Source organism: Perca flavescens, chromosome 22 (assembly GCF_004354835.1).
Source record: "Perca flavescens isolate YP-PL-M2 chromosome 22, PFLA_1.0, whole genome shotgun sequence".
NCBI classification, from domain to species: Eukaryota; Metazoa; Chordata; class Actinopteri; order Perciformes; family Percidae; genus Perca; species Perca flavescens.
The window spans coordinates 17,729,340-17,748,079 of record NC_041352.1 but is presented as its reverse complement, the minus strand read 5'-3'; the positions used below and the strand labels follow the sequence as shown (position 1 = coordinate 17,748,079).

Here is an 18,740-nt window from a genome sequence, read left to right as displayed (position 1 = left end):
TCTGAACAGGCTGTACATTACTGTAGATATGAAAAGCCAGGCGTGAAAATGAGAAAATCAAATGTACACATTATTTCAGAGGGAACACGAGGAGTTTATTGTTTTTTGTATTGTCCATCTAGGCTTCACTTGTGGTGTTGCAATATGATACAGGATTTGAAAAAGGAGCAGTCTGTACAATTTATCATCCAAGCAGCTGCCGTATGATGTATTTGTGTTTGTTTATGCTCCTCATAAAGATAAGACTTAAAATGGTTGCACCTGACAGCTGTGAGCAACCTGTGAAGTAGTTTCTCAAAGAGGTCAGGACCCATGTTGGCTCGCTTGGTATGCAGACAGGGTTTTCAAATGACTTCTTACACTGAGCAGGTGTATCAGGTCCATAAATAGCCCTTTTTAAACAAATGCAAAGGTCACTACCAGAAAAAAAAGCTCAAATATAATCCAAGAGGTCCAGTTTGAGAGATACAAACATGAGTTTTGAGGGTTCATCAGATACCAAAACACTGCACAGTAGTTTAAAATACTGGGGACATTTCGGTCCCCAAAGTTAGCTACAGAGTGAGTGCTCCTCGTGTTGAGAGAGACTTTGCCCGATCAGGCTCCGAGATAACGTTATCTTTTGCCTTCTGCTTAGAGGTGGTGAATTTACACCTCACAGCAACTTAATACGATATAGTCTCTGGCTTTTGTTTAATTTCTAGTGTCAGCAAAAAAAACTTCTTTACCGTAGTTAGCATGCATTAGCTCAGAGGGCTATCTTGGCTTGTTTATTATATAACGTCGCTATCAACCTGAACATCCTGCCAAACCCTATTCAAAAATCTGGCAGTTCAATAAAGAGTCGCTTGATAGTCTATATGAAAAAACGATTGAAGAGTTGAATATCCGTATTGAACAGCCAAATCAATTTCGACTAACCAAATACAGTAGTGCAGCTCAACTTTTGAGTCTGCACCTCTGTTGTGTCAGTACAGTCTTGTCATTAAAATGAATGAGAACAGATTGTGTTTTTTTTTGAAGCAATGCTCCGTACATAACTTAACGGTAAATATACTATTGGTAATAGCCTAAGATGTTCACAATTAATTGACCAAGCCATTCATTTACACCAACTTAATTTTCTTCCTAGACCGGTAAGTGGTCTTATTTCCATCAAATTGAGAAAAGACATTGTTTTTTAATATTCAATATTTTAACTTTGGTGCCAATTATATGCTATCAATATCTACCTCCATTGATTTCCAACTAAGGTCTCCATAGTCTCCAACAAGCCTACTTTAGGTATTACTTTTTTGAAGTGTAAATAATCATATGTGTGCAAAATGTTACTCTGACTAAGCATTAAGCTCATCCAGAGTAATGTGTGTTTGATTAAATAAAATGAATAAAGTTAACAAATTTGAAAAATATCACCAACATATAAGCTCCTTCAATGCATATATAAACAAAACATTATGGCACACAGAATGTAAATTTACAAAACAACCTAACAGTTGGAGTTGAGAAATGTTTGTGACCTAAACACAGATTGAAAAAAACTGCTCTGTACTGGCACTTTGGAAGATAGCGTAACAAACAACAAAACACAACCGTTAACAGCCACAAGCCAGCATGTCTAAACTAGTACAAGCCTGATACCGACTTCCCACAGCTTGTTCCAACTTTGCCTTATTCTACCTTACAGTGACCTGAAGCTGAGACGCTGTTTAATCTGATAGCTAACACAGTGAGTCACAGTCTTTCAGGGCGTCAGACAGTCTGCTGTTAAGGCCACTGTTATAAACCTGCATGTCGAGGTGAGATGAATCTATTGTTGGGAACTTGTGTTATGGCACCACTTAACCCAAACACAAACTGACCTCAAAGCAAAGCCAATGGAGGAGATGGAGATATGTCTTCAGTTCTTCTAAAGAAACCTGATTTATGGTAATTAAAACAAGTTGTGTTTTCCTTATTCTGTCAGATAACTGGTCAAATATATGTTGTCACTTTTGATATGTTGTCAGATGGGAAGATCGTGCCACTCTCAATGTCTTTAGGGTAAATATGAAGATGGAGCCAGCAGCTAGTTAGCTTAGCTTGAGGGAAACAGCTAGCCTGGCTCTATACAAAGGTAACAAATCTACCTACCAGCACATCTTACGCTCACTAATTAACACGTATCGTGTTTGTTTAAAAAAATAAAAATAAAAAACACGTTGTGGTTTTACAGGGGGATAAAAGCTGGACTATTTCTTGACCAGTTCCTGGAGTTTTTGTAGAGATGACGAGACTCCAGGTTAGCCATTTCCCCCTGTTTCCAGACTTTAAGCTAAGCTAAGCTAACTGGCTGCTGGCTTAAGCTTCATATTGAACGGACAGATTTGAGAGTAACTGAACTCTCGGCAAGAAAGCAAATAAGAGTATTTCCCAAAATCCATCCATCCATCCATCCATCTTCGTCCGCTTATCCGGTGTCGGGTCGCGGGGGGAGCAGTTCCAGCAGGGGACCCCAAACTTCCCTTTCCCGAGCAACATTAACCAGCTCCGACTGGGGATCGGCGTTCCCAGGCCAGGTTGGAGATATAATCCCTCCACCTAGTCCTGGGTCTTCCCCGAGGCCTCCTCCCAGCTGGACGTGCCTGGAACACCTCCCTAGGGAGGCGCCCAGGGGGCATCCTTACCAGATGCCCGAACCACCTCAACTGGCTCCTTTCGACGCAAAGGAGCAGCGGCTCTACTCCGAGCTCCTCACGGATGACTGAGCTTCTCACCCTATCTCTAAGGGAGACGCCAGCCACCCTCCTGAGGAAACCCATTTCAGCCGCTTGTACCCTGGATCTCGTTCCCAAAATGTCTAACATTTTTGGTGCAGCTGTAAATAAACAAAATAATCAAAACATCAATGATCAACAAGAGCTTTTTTGTTGAATTGATTAAATACAATAATATTTGGCTTTGTGAACATGTCTAAGTGTAGATTTTCCCTTTCGGTGGACACACAGTCCCTCCTTGTCTCCTTCAGTTAAAGCTCCTTCAGATCAGAGGAGACAGTCTTTAAATCCATTCAGCTCACTGCTGGGTGGAAGATTTCAGCTCAGCGTCTAACGTTTCTGCCCCTCTGAATATGAAGGCTTTTCTCATGTCAACAAAGTGTAGGTGGCAGGTTAGGGAATGTGTGTGTGTGTGTGTATGTGTGTGTTGAGTAATGACAGGAGGAATGATGGGGTGTTTGTGCTGTGGACTCCTTTTCCATTCAGCATGAACAAATGAGCCTCAGACAGCAAAAAAACAATGTGTGTGTCGATTGTGTCCCTACATAAACGTTTGTGTGTGCGTGTACATGAGTGTGTGAATGATTACAGCTGACGATCAAAGCTGCCTCCCTCCTGGCTGAAAGACTCTAGGCTGTGAACCTGAGATGATTAGAAGCCACAGGAAAACTTAACGAGGTGTCTAAGCCCAGGCGACTGCCATCATTATGACTGAACGCCTCGATGCTGTACGCCGGCCCAGGCGCCATAACAAGAAGACACGGGCGACGCCTTTCATTTACATAGACACAAACACGGGCCAATCCTATTAAACTCCAGCAGCTCCATAAACCCTTGGAACTGTGGGAGACCCGGGTTAATTTCCTGTTCTGGTCTCTCCGAGGTCAAGTTTAAGAGGATCCAGCCCCACAAAGAAGGTAGATGAACACCTGAGGGCTGGGCTTAATTTGATATAAAATATTAATTCTCAAAGACCCCTTCCAGTCTTCTTTTTCATTACTTAACATCCACTCTTCCAGGGAGATTTATAATTGCTCCAGGGAAGCAACCAAAGAGTATTTTTAGGTACAGCTCAACAGAGGACTTCATCGATTCATTCTCTTTATATTAGTTGGCTTCTTTACTAGACAGAAAGGTTTACTGTGGAGCTGCACTGATCTCAACTAAGTCTGAATTTGTTCAATGGGAAGACAATCATGGCAAACTTTGATTCCACTAAGTAATGTGATTAAGGTTATTGACCCCAATCATTTGCCTCAGTTTCAGGAAACCCTCTTTTATTCCACTTTGCAAATCAAAATATAGCATTGCATAATATAAAATCCAAATTATATTTTTGATATATCCTATAACATAAAGCTGAAACAAAAAACGTTTTTCAGTGCACTTTGTATTCACGTCCATCTATTGCTGCAATTCCGGTTGCATGACTTTCTTTAACATAACCTGAAGAATCTCCAAATGAGGGACAATGATCCACTAAAGCATTGGTTCCCAAACCAGGGTATGTGTACCCCCACAGGTAACCGAAGTAACTTGGGGGGTTGTAAAAAAAAATTTCATATAAGAGTGCGGGGGTGGGGGGTACGTAGCTGGAGATTGAAAGTCTGAAGGGGTACGGGACTGTGAAAAGCTTGAGAAATGCTGTACTCAAAACACTTGAGGTCAAGAACAAGATGAAGCCAAGATCAGGAATGAACTTATTGGTTATTATCAGTCAAGTGATAAAAATACTGTGCATTGACAATATAACACCGTATGTGTATTGTACATTGTATGCATGTATCCGTTACATTTGGGTTTAATCATATTGACCCATACGGTGGACTTTCAGGCACTTCAGTATTATGAAAGTCAAAGTCAGATGTGAACACTATTTAAGATTCAAAAACTTGTAATGACATGAACACGGCATAACATCTACTACCACTACCACTATCTACTACCACTGCTTTGAAATTGTTTTTAATTGTTTTCTAACTGTTTTTTAAATTTAGGACCAATTTACCTTTCGAATCTGCTACTACACTATGAGCCGTTGAGATCCTTGAGATCATCAGGGACGGGTCTGCTCGCCATACCCAGAGTCGGAAAACAAAAAAGGGGGAAGCTGCGTTCAGCTTCTATGGTCCCTACATCTGGAACAAACTACCACTAAACTGTAGGTCGGCACGTAATCTCAGCTCTTTTAAATCAAGGCGGAAGACCTTTCTTTTTAACACTGCCTTTTCTTAATTCATTTTTGTATTTCAATTTTAAAGTTTATTTTTTATTCATTCATTTTTTATAACTGTTTCTTCATCTTCATGCAATTGGACCTCCAGTTTGTAATGCAGACTTTCTGCAATACTTTCGGAAATTCCCCCAGAGCCACAGAAGATATTATAAAACTCTGATTTTGAAAACTCAAAATGACATACAGTTACAGTTATCTCTGTTTTGACCTTGGTGTGAATCAGCACCTACCTCTATCTGGGAGCTGTTGTCTGTTTCCTCTGCAGACAGCAGGCCTGGAAAGCCCTCGGGCTCCTCCTGCTCAGGATCCTGGTCCTGCTCCTGACTGGCCCTGTTGCTGTCCATGTTACGAGGTTTTGGGGGAAGCCATCTCCTCCACCGGTGACTGTACAGCTTCACGTCCACTGCTGCATCCTCATCTCCTGCCTGCCCCTGAACGTATGAGTAAGAGACCCCTGGGGAGACAAGAAAACAGTGTGATTAATAAAATAAAACATTAGTGTAGCATGGCCCAAAGCCAAATCACCTTATTGCATATTGATACATGTAAAGTAGGTCACCACAAATATACTTTAATAAAGCATGCTCAGTCATTTTCCAATCTAGTTAACTATATTGAACCCTGGAAGGAAAATCTGTTGCCATGTATTGCAAATTTTTGGATTGTACAAGCAAAATAATTACATGGGACACTAATATTTGTACTTTCACTAAGGCAATAGTCAAATTACAAAGACGGGGACTATTCAAGCCATTAATCTTGTACCGCTCCCTCATAATTCACTGTCTTTGCAGACTTTTCTCATTGCTCAGGGGAGAAATCTCACTGCCTAAAACAGATGCACATTAGCAATGACTCAGCAGCCATCACACAGACCAGTGGGCCACAGTCATACACCATCATCCCTATCCCCGAGTCTGAAATGAGACGCTGGTGACAGGTGAAAAATGGTTCTGTGTTAATCTAAACACTGACTCGATTAACTGAGCCTGAGACAGACTGCTGGATTCGGGGTGAAATCTGCTGCATCATTATACGTTTACTGATTAAAATGAGTCCCAATAAGGGAGAAACAGGCCTCAAACTGAAATATAAGTTCTGTCCTTCCTTCTAGAGCTGGAAATAAAAATAAAGATTTTTTTTCTGTTCAACAAAATAAGCATCACGGTGCTCCTTCTGACTAACACCTAACCTGTTTGATTAAACAAATTCTGGTGTGTTCACTTTGATTCCGTTTGTTTAGATTGGTGTAAAAGCTGTTAAGTATCTGTCAAACCCAGATGTGGATCAAACAACTGGGCCGAATAACCCGACCAAGACCCCCTGAAAAGGTATTTGTAGTGTGAAAGCTCAAATTCAAAAGCTAAACTACTAAATTCATCTGTTGATTTTGACCTGTCAAGGATGCCATTTTACAAGCAACGTACTGTATATATTATGCAAGGTAATTTAATAACAATGGTCAATCAGAAAGTGAAAAGGAGTTAAAACAGAGTTATGTTGTACTTGTTTCCTCGTCAGTGGAGGAATGTAACTACAAGTACATTTACTCTAATAGTACTGTACTTAATTTAAATCTGTACAAATCTGAGGTACTTTACTTGAGTATTTCTATTGTATGCTAACGTACATCATAGAGAAATGTTGTACTTTATTTGGTACGTTTTACTCCACTACATTAATCTAACATCTAGAGTTACTTTACAGATTCAGATTTTTACAAAAAACAAAACATATGATCAATTTATAAAACATGATATTAAACTAGTATATACTAGTTTATATACTAAGTACTTAAAATGTGCTCCACCTCCACCAGCATCAATAATAATATTCCAATAATATATGATATGACTCTCTGAAAGGGACTATTCTCCCCAACAAGTACTTTTACTTTAATACTGAGTACTTCCATCACTGCTGCATTTAACCAGGAAGTAGCATTCTCTGTATCACAGCTCTGATTCAAAAGGCTACAAAATCCTGCCTACCAGTGCATAAAATATCTATGATAAACTTTAAACCTGACAAAGAATGCATGTTTTCCACTTGCTTAGATGGGTTTCCCCAAGTCACGTGGATTAATGGCGTGTAGGTATGAATGAGAGTAGGCAGAGATGGTCTGTTTATCTGTTCGTCCTGTGATGGACTGCAGACTTGTTTCCCTGCCTTCGGGAAATAAGCTCCTGCTTCCCATGACTCTAATAGGATTAAATGGATAAAGACAATAAGCAATAAACTTAATTTTTATAGCACTCATTAAAACACAAAGTTTACAAAGTGCTTGCATGCTGTTGCAGCGATGCAAATTGTTTATTGTTGATTACTGTATGTTGCTTCTTTTATGAGACAGAGGTCACTGGGTTTAACCAGCAGAGTTTTCCACTCCTTTCCCATTTTTTTCTTTTCTCTATCACTCACATTTCTTCTTCCTCTCTCATCCTCCTCCTCTCTCTGGGCCCCCCGACCTGTGGTTCTTATGAGACGAGAAGAGAGCATGTGGAGGGGCTTTAGATGCTAATTCGCCTAAAAGTGGAAGCTGATAGATTCACTTTATAATGACCACTGGCAAAGCAAGAAGCGAAGAGACACAAGGCACAAGCACAAAGTATGAAAGGGTTCTGAGTGCAATTTGCAGCTAATTGTTTCTGGAGCCAAGAAGAAGAACAATTAAAAGTTTGTGCTCACCTTCAATCTGTAATGTTAAAGACCACAAACCAAGCCAGAAATCTTGGTTTAATTATAGACTCAGACCAACATTTTAACATCCACTTTAAGACAAACTACGTTACAAAAAGTCTCAGCAAGACTTGTTAATGCTTCTATCTTTTGTAGGCTCAACTACATAATGGTGCCTTTACAGATCTCTCTAAAATGTAAAGCTAAGCATATAGAAGCAGTGTACTGTGATGTTTTATGCACTGCAGTTTTGGAACAAAATATAGAAACTTTGAGGTCAGCCTAAATGTTCTGTTCTTTTAAATCAAGGCTCAAACCTTTGCCGTATGCCACTGAATTTTATGAAATTAAATTTGGGAGTATTTGTTACAGGTGTCCGTCTCACACACTTGTCTGACGGAACAGATAAGCCGCTATGTTAAACAATCTAGCTGTCAACGCAGGCAAGCTGTGCAGTAATGGCTCGTGTTTTACTCCCTCTATGCATGCATAAATGCAACCGTTACAACCGCTAGCGGTCAAAAATTCCTGAGGGTAGCTTTAAGTTAACCACAGACAAGGCAGTCTTTGCACAATCAAGTTCTCTTTCTATGTGCATCATCTCAGTCTTGTTGTTTGGTGTCTGCAGCAACTCTCCCGGCCAACCATTCACTCACTGTCTCATTCTTACCACTAACACTACCTGACACTCACTCGATCCCTAATGGTCATTAGTCACACCCACATTATATACTCTCATCCAAGAGGCACCGACACATCTATTTTCATCCTTTAAAGAATCTTTGTCAGTTACTCAATATACGATAGAAAGCTGGCCAACAGCAAATATACCATGACAACAACATAGGGGCCGTGAATAAATGGCTGCTCTTTTCCCAGCATGTCCCTATGTGAACACCCATGATGAGTCACCCTTTAAAGGAGCACATGCACCTGCATTTCTCTTGTATACACCACCTTTGAGATTCAGAGGCAGCAAATTCTCTTATTATCCAGAGGAAACTCCGGGTTTTTGTCAAGCATTCGGAAGGGGAATGAGGTCAGACCCCTGAGGGACACCTAAAATAACCCCCCTGCAGGACAAGGCTGCTCCCCAGTGCGAGACTGTTCCTCGGCTTTTGTGTGAAAGGAAATCTTTCCCCTCTACTTTTCTTTCAGTGCGTCTGAAAGCCCCTGCATACCTTCGCCCTGACTATGTCGAGCAGCCTTGTTGGCCGGACTCACGCCTGTCAACACCTCTGATTCACAAACACTGTAATTTGGTTCCACCTAAAACCTTTCAAGGACGTTTAGGAGGTCATAAAACCACAGAATAAAGGTGCTGTCTGCACCCCTTCTTTCATTCTGTCCCTGCTTGTTTCCCCCTCTTTTCTCTCTGTTCCCACCTGACTCAGTGTTGCTGACAGGAGACTGCCACACATGACTGGAAAGTAGAGGAGGTGAAATGCTTCATTGCAATTGTGCATGCTAGTATGTGTGTGGCGTGCATAATTTCAGCAGAAAAAGGGATAAAAAAGTCACATTCCCGTACGGTTTCTTCGCCTTTCTATCTCTGGGTGTCAGAGTGCTTCATTTAGTGCCCACTGAAAGCTGTTTTATCAGTGTACCAGCAGACCCTGCCAAGCACGCTGGAGGACCTTCTTTCTCAGGCTCTGGGCAGATCAACTCAACGCAGATTAAGTTCTCATTCTCATTTTAGCTTAAAAACAACAGAAAAATCTGTGTGATAAAAGGGCCTCTTGTTAGAGCAGAACGCAACAGAACATAAAGAACAGACAATGTGATTAAAAGTATAGCTCCAGATCATGAAAGAGAATGTCACAATTTTTCCTCCATTCAGCGTGTCTTGTTCTGTTTATTAGCCAAGATTCATTGAGAACATTATTCAGGAGAAGCACTTCACACGCACGCACGCACACACACGCGCACACACACACACACACACACACACACACACACACACACACACACACACACACACACACACTTTGAAAGAATGCCAGCAAATGATGCTCTCAGCAAAACTTACGATACAATATTTTGTAATGGTTTTACAACTATTTTTCTATCCAGAAACATTGTTCATTGAACCAACTCTTCAAATATTTGCAGAACTTTTGGGTGTACTCAGACTGAATGTGGACTGCCTCTGATGCATTCATCAGTTTTTTGTTTTTGTTTTTTATTAGTCTAGAAAAAAATCTAATCACAATTCCAAGAGACCAATGTGACATCTTCAAACTGCTCGGTTTGACAAACTGCTCCAAAACCCAAAGATATTACATTCAGCATTATATAAACCAGAGAATATTATCTAATTTTCATTTTTGAGAAGCTGCAAATAGAGACTGTTTAATCATTTTTCCATTACAATCGGCTGTCAAAGTCATTCATTTTCTGCTAACTAATTCTATTAACTAATTATTACTCAGCGTTCTAAGGCAGGTTGGTGCATAAAGAATTGTTTGACACTGACACACCAACAAGCACTGTTTTCAATTTTTGGCCCTTCACAAGACAAATTATGTTCAGGGTCATCTCAGGGCACCAAACACTGACGCTCAAAACCGCTGACAGTGTTATTGCATCAGCCTTCTGATGCTAAAATGAAGAGGCAGAGACAGATAAACTCAGAAAATGAATGTGACTGATAAGTTAATAAACTGGGTTTAATAGGAGATGGCTGCTGGTTTGATCTTGGGATGGACAAGATGAGAGTTCTTTAAACAAGCTTCTCTATCTCTCACTGTGTGTTAATAGATTACAGATTACATAGAGCAAATGAAATATAACTGCTTCATTTTCATATTAATTGAGTTATTTAAATGCACATCATGTGTGATGCCAATCCAACTGCAGACCCTTTAAATTTCTGTTGCCTGGGGTGGAGAGACACATTAACCATTACTCCACACAAATTCCAGACATGCAACTGTCTGAAATTATTATGCAGAGCAAAGTGTGCTTTCCTAACCTGCCATAGCTTGCTTTTTACACATCCTCTTTTAAAAAACGAAGCCTGTCATTAGGCAAACACATAAAGTCAAAAAGCTGACTGCAGGAGAAAGTTAAACACAGGTAGACAGAGAGGCAGCACCAAGAGATCCAGGTTCAAACAGTCCTCATAAGGTTGAGATGAAAGGGAAAATTAAACGTGAGATGCATCTACAGTAACTCTCACATAATCAGTGCATGAGACAAGTTAAGGCAGAAAATGAAAAACTGCTGGAGTGTGCACAATGAACAAAACCATTGTTCTTACATAAAATTCAATGACTTTCCCTCCAGGCAGAGGCATCAAGTGAGTGTCCTCCTGTCGTGAACGCTCCATTGAACCAGGGATTTTGTTTGGCCAACAATTAGTCACATCTTTCCAAGTCAAAGCACTGCAACACAAACATCACCCTGAGGCTCAGATCAGGACTGCAGATACTGTAGAGGCGTGTGTCTCTTGTGCTTGTTGAGAATATTATATTGCGCTATCTACTGATTTCTCCCTTCAGTAATCCACAGGTGGATCAAGGCATCCTTTGGATTAGAGACAAAGCACAAAGACACATTTTAATTTCAGTAAAACTAACTGAGTGTGCCACATTATCATTTAAACAGTTGACGTTGAACTTGGAGCCTTCTATAACTACATCAGAAAGATTCCTGGCAACATCAGAATAAGAGAACCAACCAGGAACAAAAAAATCTCTGACACACAATGTGTGGCGAGCAGGCGCTCAAATCCAAATGAGAAAAGAGGCAGCTGTGAAAAGGGGGACTATAAATAAAAGCCAATTTTTGAAGTTTCAAAAGTGTTAATTACAAGCCGCAGAGCATGGAAGGTGGAGGGAATTCATTAGCAGGAGACTAATGCTTCGTTCGCTGTGCCTAGGGAAACCTGGCGCCTGTGAAGAGGACAGGTGTCAGGACTGCATGTTAGAGGAAGGGAGGAGGCCAGAGGCAAAGAGACTAAAGGGGAATTATGAGGTAAAGAGTGTCCAGCTTTAGGTCCAGTGATTTTTAATCAAGGCTTTACCTTGAAGAATATAATTGTTTTTTAAACGGGCTTCACAGAAAATTGCTAATTTCCCTTCTGAGCATCTGCTGAACAGCTAAATACACTGGACACAAACTCCAAGCAGGCTAAGCCACAAAGCACCCAGTAACATCCTGGAGCACACAGTATCAAACCCCAAAACACAGGGTTTAAAGTGCTGGAGTAAACCATCATGGAGTCTGCTGTCACCACCGCGGCTTTCTTTATGTAATTGGTGGTTGTCTTGGCTCCAGCGTTGGTCAGTGCAGGAAGTGTATACAAAAAATGCTTTGGCAAAGAGACAAACAGACAGGCACACAGAGCTGCAGCCCATCAGGAGGCAGCGGGATCACAAAGAGAAATGTGACACAGGCGTTTAGGAATTCAGGATTCCAGTCAGGCACGGTGTCTGTCTCATATTTCAGGAGATTGAGTGATTGACTGCAGGACTATGAGGCGCTGCTGTTGGCTCTCATTCCACTCAACTTTGCGAATGAGCAGCTCGGCTCAGGAGCCCCGAGGCCTTGGATCACTCTACCACGAGAGAGCTCAGGCCTGGCAGGCAATGTATCACTGAACACCGGACCTCCTGTAACAGATTAAGTCTCCTACCTCCAGAGCAGACCATTACCTGGGGTAATATTACTGTATTCTTACAGTCTACCGGCTAGCCAAAGCAGTCTTTGCACAGACAAAAGCCCAGCATCTCTCACCCTCTACCTAAATGTCTCCATGAAAACACAACGTCTGTCCTTTCACTGCTGCCACAGTCCTCTTAGTGCTTGCTTAACAGACCTTAAAATTGGAAATGGTCACATCTGTACTGAAGTATAGAGAGGGCTCGACAGGACAAAAAGCCTGCACTTTTATTCTGATACGCCCCATGACAAACAATAGCCTCGCCTACATCCTCCCGGTTCACACACTCTTCAGCTGAGTTTCTGTGGATAAAAAAACACCTACACACCTAAGATCTGAGATGTACACGACACAATACATGCTCTTTTTGTTTACTACAAGAGTGGATCTCTTCATCATTGCAGGTAACAGACTTACTGGTGTCAGAATTTTTTTTTTAAACTGACCATCTTATCAAAGTCTGCAATACTTAAACATCAATAAAAAGAACAATCTTCACCTTTCTAAGTTTTCCTAAATGTCAAAGCAACCCAGTAATAGTTGTTTGTACATTAGTCTCGCATTGCCAGACCTTCCTCAACAGAGCTGTTAAGGAGGGTCTGGCTAGTCTACAAAGCATTCTAGAATGGAGAGAAAAACATGCTCTTGTTTATTAGCATTTCTTCAAACCAATCACAATTGTTTTGGGTCGTGCTAAGCCCCAGACACAATGACAGTGCCGCTGTAAATAGCCTCAGGAAGTTTTGGTGGAACATGTGTATGTTCAAAAGTTCTTTTAGTCGTGCAACAGAAAATTTCGATTGGACATATAGTCTAGTTATCAGTCTCATTTTATCCTGTAGAGATCTGAGGAGCAGTGAACCATAGTCCTCATAAATCGACCGGAGTTTAGAATTCAAACACAAAGAAAGCGGAAGGTGGCGGACGTCCGGCCTAAAAAGAGGGACATCCGGCAGAATTTCCGGCGGCACCTGAACAATCCCAGAAGTGGAATGTTGTCGATATAGACTATCTGTACAGTAATGGGTACAGTGCAAACAGGAACTGCTATAGCTTACTCAGCATAGTTTCAATGGTGCCCATTTGCCAAAGTTCTAACAAATGTAGGCTACAAAAAACCAGATCGTCCTCACCCATAAAACGACAGTATAGGTCAATTGTGCAAGCAGCACTGTCATATTAATAAGCTGACAGTGTCATTTGTCAGCTTATTCATCTTTTTAAATTCACAAATTTCAAAATAAAATATGAAGAAAAGAAAACTCTTTGCATCCAGACACCATTTTCACAACCACTTCCGGGTCATTTTAAACATATTGATCAGCATGGGTGCTTAAGGCTAATTGGCCACTTCTACATTTCTATCACGCTGAAAGTGATCGATCTAATTCTGAGACACAATTCAGAGTCCACGTGTAAGAAATAGCCCAGCTGTGCCAGGCAGCGCCGCTTTAACTGAAGATTGATTCCCTGTAGTGTGGACAAGCTCGTTCAAAGGGTGTGTGTGGATGTGTATGCACGTGTCTGCAGCGTGTTCTCAGTGTCTATGTGTGACTTGTCCTGCAGGTGGAGATTGATTGTCTGAGTGCTGGTGTGAGTGTATTAACTGTGTTTTTTTCCACTTTTATATGTGGGCAGAGGGCTACAGGCGAGGCCAGGCGGGGCCCTTGGGCCTGTCTTCAGCCTTCCTGCTAATCCATCAGCATCACAGAGCCTCTCGCCCCTCCACCCTGCCAAACCTCGCCACACTCCAATGTTCTCTAAGTGGACCTGCCATTTCCCACAGAACCAGCTCTATTTGTGATTTCCGTGTCTGAATGTGTACATATTTTTGCATATTTCTACAGCCCAAACATTTCCTCTAATATCACCTTTGCTAGCTGTTTTGAATGTACTGTAATTTTCAGGTATTAGCTGTGGGTTCAATTATTCAACAAAGGTGTCTGCAACCCACATGATTGTCCTTGGCCCCTTCACACTTAGCTGGACTCTCTTAACTAAAAACCTTCCCCATGCCCCATTTCCTTTCCCGACTGTCTGATCTGTTTACTGTACCATTACAGAAGAAGTGTTTTTGATTGAAGTTTAATCTTGTAATGATATTGCTAGCGTCAAGAATCAGGCTATACTTTTAATTTCTCAGCTGATATGAATTTTCTTTTCTGTTTAGTCAGTGATGCCTCCTCCTTTTCTCAGTACATTGTGTGTACTAATCCATCACGACAAATGCGACCAACAACACGTAGTGTGGTTTTCCAGCACTAAGAGCAGCCCTCATATCCACATATGAAATTCCTTATAATCAAGTTAATTTGCTTCAGATACTTGTAAGTAATATAAAACCTCTTAAATAAAAGCATGCATTACACATGTTTTTCCTCCAAGATCTGGATCATTTCCCAGTGAGCAGATGTAAACATAGATATAACCCAGATTTGAAATCTTCTGCAGGAAAAGATGTGGAAAAATATATAACAAACTCCTCAAAAACTTGCCAAATCCCATATCCACCCGCCTACAGCCTCCAGGCACCTACACCCACAAACCAGCTTAAGCTAAAAGACTGAAAATACAGAAAAATCTACAGCACCAGCATCCCACAAGCGCGTCGGAAAATATATATTTTCAGACTGTCTTCTGCTGTACATACTGAGCAGAAAGAGAGAGACAAAGACAAAGAGAGGACCATTCCCCAGGCTTATAGCTGCCAAACCCAACCCAGCACATTTCGTCTATCTGTTGACAAACTGTGAGCCACATCCAAGCTACACACAGTCTGTAATTGCTTCAATCTCTTCCCATTCAGTGGTGGAGACTTCAGCCACTCACAGGAAATCAATATTAAATATTGTTTACAACACAACCCGCTCGCCTCGCCGGGAGTTTTGCTGTGCAGAATGAGACCTACAGAGCAGCATGTCACCCAACAGATGGATGATTCCCTCCAAAAAAATCCCATTATAGAGGGGATTGTGTACTGTATGTAGAAAAGTGTGTTTTGTTAAGACCCTCCAAATTCCATTTAATCAGCAAACACTGCCAAATATTTGCATTTCCATTTGAATAACGAGAGTTCCTCTTTACCTGCTTCTGTGAAAAATATTCCATTGGAGCTAATGCTTCGTTTCTTTTCTGACAAGACAAGTGAAAAGCAAAAAGTCTCTACTTAAGCAAGCTTAGTTCAATTAATTAAATACGCAATTCAGACAATTTCTCATTAATTTTACTCCTTGCGATTTTCCCCAGTAACTGTAATGGCACCTAAAACGACACATGCAACTGCAAGAATATGTTCAGCAGACTTGAACAATCTAATAAACAGTTATTACAGCTATTAAATTTCTTCGGGCAAAACATGTAATTGGTGCTGACCAAACTGGCTTCATACCAGGTCGATTGGGAATTAATAACAGTAGGAGAACATTAAATATAGCTAGGAAAAAAACAGACCCATCAATGCTTCTCAGCTTTGATGCTGAGAAAGCATTCGATAGGGTGGACTGGTTGTTTTTAGAGTATACTTTAAAGAAATTGGGATTCCATTCTAAATTTATCAACTGGATTGGGGTGATGTATTTGAATCCTACCTCCAAAGTTAGGGTGAATGGCTATATCTCGGACGAATTTGTGCTTAAAAGAGGAACCAGACAGGGTTGTCCCCTCAGCCCCCTGTTGTTCGCAATTAGTATAGAACCATTGGCAGAGTTGATTAGCGAAGATCATAGAGTACAAGGAGTAACTGTCGGAGACACAGAGTTCAAACTGTCACTGTATGCCGATGACGTTATTTTATATATTTCTAACCCATTGACTTCTGTTCCTGCATTGTTAGAGTGCCTGAGAGAATTTGGATTAGTTTCGGGCTATAAGGTCAATGAAACCAAGTCACAAGCTTTGTGGTTGGTAGGGGACAAACCAAATGAATTGGACAAAATAGCTCCATTTAACTGGCCCACCCAGGGCTTCAGATATTTGGGTGTGGTTATTACGCCTCATGCTTCCCAATTGTATAATGAGAATTATGGTAAACTAATGTCCAAAATCAAAGCAGATGTGGGGCGTTGGGATATTCTCCCCCTGTCTTTAATAGGCAGAATAGAAGTGGTAAAGATGAACATTTTCCCTCGTCTTTTGTATCTTTTCCAGGCCTTGTCTATATGGATACCTACATCTGTGTTTAAAAATCTGTGTTTAAAAATCTGTGTTTAAAAATCTGGATAAGATGATTTCTACATTTGTGTGGCAGGGGAAAAAACCCAGGATCCGGAAGAGATTACTATGCAGCTCTAAGGGAGTTGGTGGCTTGAGTCTACCCAATTTTAAGCTGTATTATGGGGCAGCACAGTTACAAGCAATAGTAGAATGGGTGATTCAGGATGTGGATACAAATTGGTTGTGGTTGGAGAACTTCTTGAGCCCATCGGTTCCCTTGGAGACGGCATTATTTTTGGAACAAAAGAAATGGAGAGAACTTAAAATACAAAATGAATGGATTGCCTGTACTCATCGTATATGGTCAATGTTGAGGAAGAGATTGGGTATTCCTCTAACAACTTTACGTGCACTTCAAATAGCCAAATTGAGTGACTTTCCTCCAAGTAAAACAGATCCTGGTTTCTTGAATTGGGCAGGGAAGGGACTGATAACTGTACACCAGATGTTTGATGGGGAAATCCTAAAATCCTTCAAACAATTACAAGACAAACATGGACTTTCCTCCAAAGATTTCTTCCGATATTTGCAGATACGGGACTATATAAGGTTGAGTGGGGAATGGGAAGCCTTGAAAAAATTGCCTACCTTAATGGAATCCTATTTGATCAAAAATATCACTGAAAAAAATAAGAAAAAAATGGTTTCAAATTTATATAATCTCCTACAGACACAATTGTCAGATAATTCTTTTGAAATAAAAGGCAAATGGGAATTAGAAGCAAATATTATTATTGAAGATGAGGAATGGATTAAGGCATGTGAAATTAGTCACAAACACAAAAATAGTCCCGGTGGAAAGAATTCGGTTGGAAAGTCGTGATGAGATTCTTTAGGACTCCTTCAATTATATTCAGTTTTGAAAATAGTAAATCAAATTTATGTTGTAGAAATTGTAACCAAATTGGAGATCATACTCACATTTTTTGGGATTGCCCCATCCTGAGACCCTTTTGGCGAGGAGATACGCAGGAAATTCAAGTCATATTAAAATGTAACCTGTCGTTAGAATTTGTTCACTGTGTAATAGGAGTGGCCCCAATTGAGGGTCTTAACAAACAGTACACTAAATTGATTCAGATATTACTCTTAGTTGCAAGAAAAATGATTACTAGGTCCTGGCTCAAGGTCCAACCCCCTACACTTGAACAATGGCAGAAGGGGTTGAAGGAGATATACTGTATGGAGAAAATCACGGCCCAACTTCACTTGAAAGTTGATCAGTTTAAGGATCTTTGGGACCTGGCTATTCATTATTTTGGTTGGACACAATAAAGTGTGAGTGAAGAGGGATTCTCTTGCCCTTTTTTTTTTTTTTTTTTTTTTTCTATTTTAATGCAATAATATGTAGATAAAGAATACTGCTGAAAAGATGTAATTGTTACTTTAGATACCGATTGACATTTTACGATTACTTAATTATTATTATTTTTTTTTTTTTTAGTGTAAGACACTGCCGAGTGTGCCATTGTTCTTCTATGTTTGTAAAAAACAAAAGTCAATTAAAATGTGCATTTACTTAAATAAAAATGTTCAAAAAAAAATGATGATTTCCTCGGTGTGATTTAAATTGATGTCTTGGAGATAAGACGTGTGACTATTGCATTAAATTCAGCAGTTTTTTCAGGAACTCTCTTATTAGAAGAGATATAGAGTCGGAAAGACAGGCAGACAGATTGTGTTGTAATATGTGAGGGGAGTTTATTGGTAAGGTCACCAGGGTTGAAATAAAGAGAGAGCAGGTTGTTTTGGTTTATTGCTCCCAGTCGTAGGTCTGGACAGCTGTGTGGTGCAGCTGCAGGGTCTAGGGTTTAAGTGCAGGTTGTTAAGATGTATGGGTGTTTAGGGTCAGTGCATCCGAAAAACAGGCAAAAAAGGGAAATAATAATCTGGAAAACAGAATCTATAGGAAAGCAGAAGGGAACTAAACAATACTTACGGCTTGGTCACAGATACGGTCTAAACAACATGACGTGAAGGCGGCACAAGCCTTTAACACCGCCTACTCCGTGAGGGCACGTAGAGAAACTTTTTAGGTACTGTAGGCTTTAAAGGTCCCAGGGTGAGGTGAGGTTGCATGCTGGGGCTTGCCTCTTCACCCTCGGGCTCAAACACTCACCGGATAGCATCTCAGGTGCAAGTTGACATGGTGGCATGCATGTTTGTGGTAAAAGCCCGTCAGCGTTAACAT

General features: G+C 40.7%; 1 protein-coding gene across 1 annotated transcript in view; it reads right to left on the bottom strand.

Moving 5' to 3' along the window:
- Positions 1–18,740, bottom strand: part of plxdc2b (plexin domain containing 2b) — a 100,403-nt gene that overhangs the window by 54,615 nt on the left and 27,048 nt on the right. Inside the window, exon 2 of the mRNA XM_028569406.1 lies at positions 5,223–5,446. Within this exon, the coding sequence (XP_028425207.1) occupies positions 5,223–5,446 (224 nt within the window). The remainder of the gene's footprint in view (positions 1–5,222; positions 5,447–18,740) is intronic.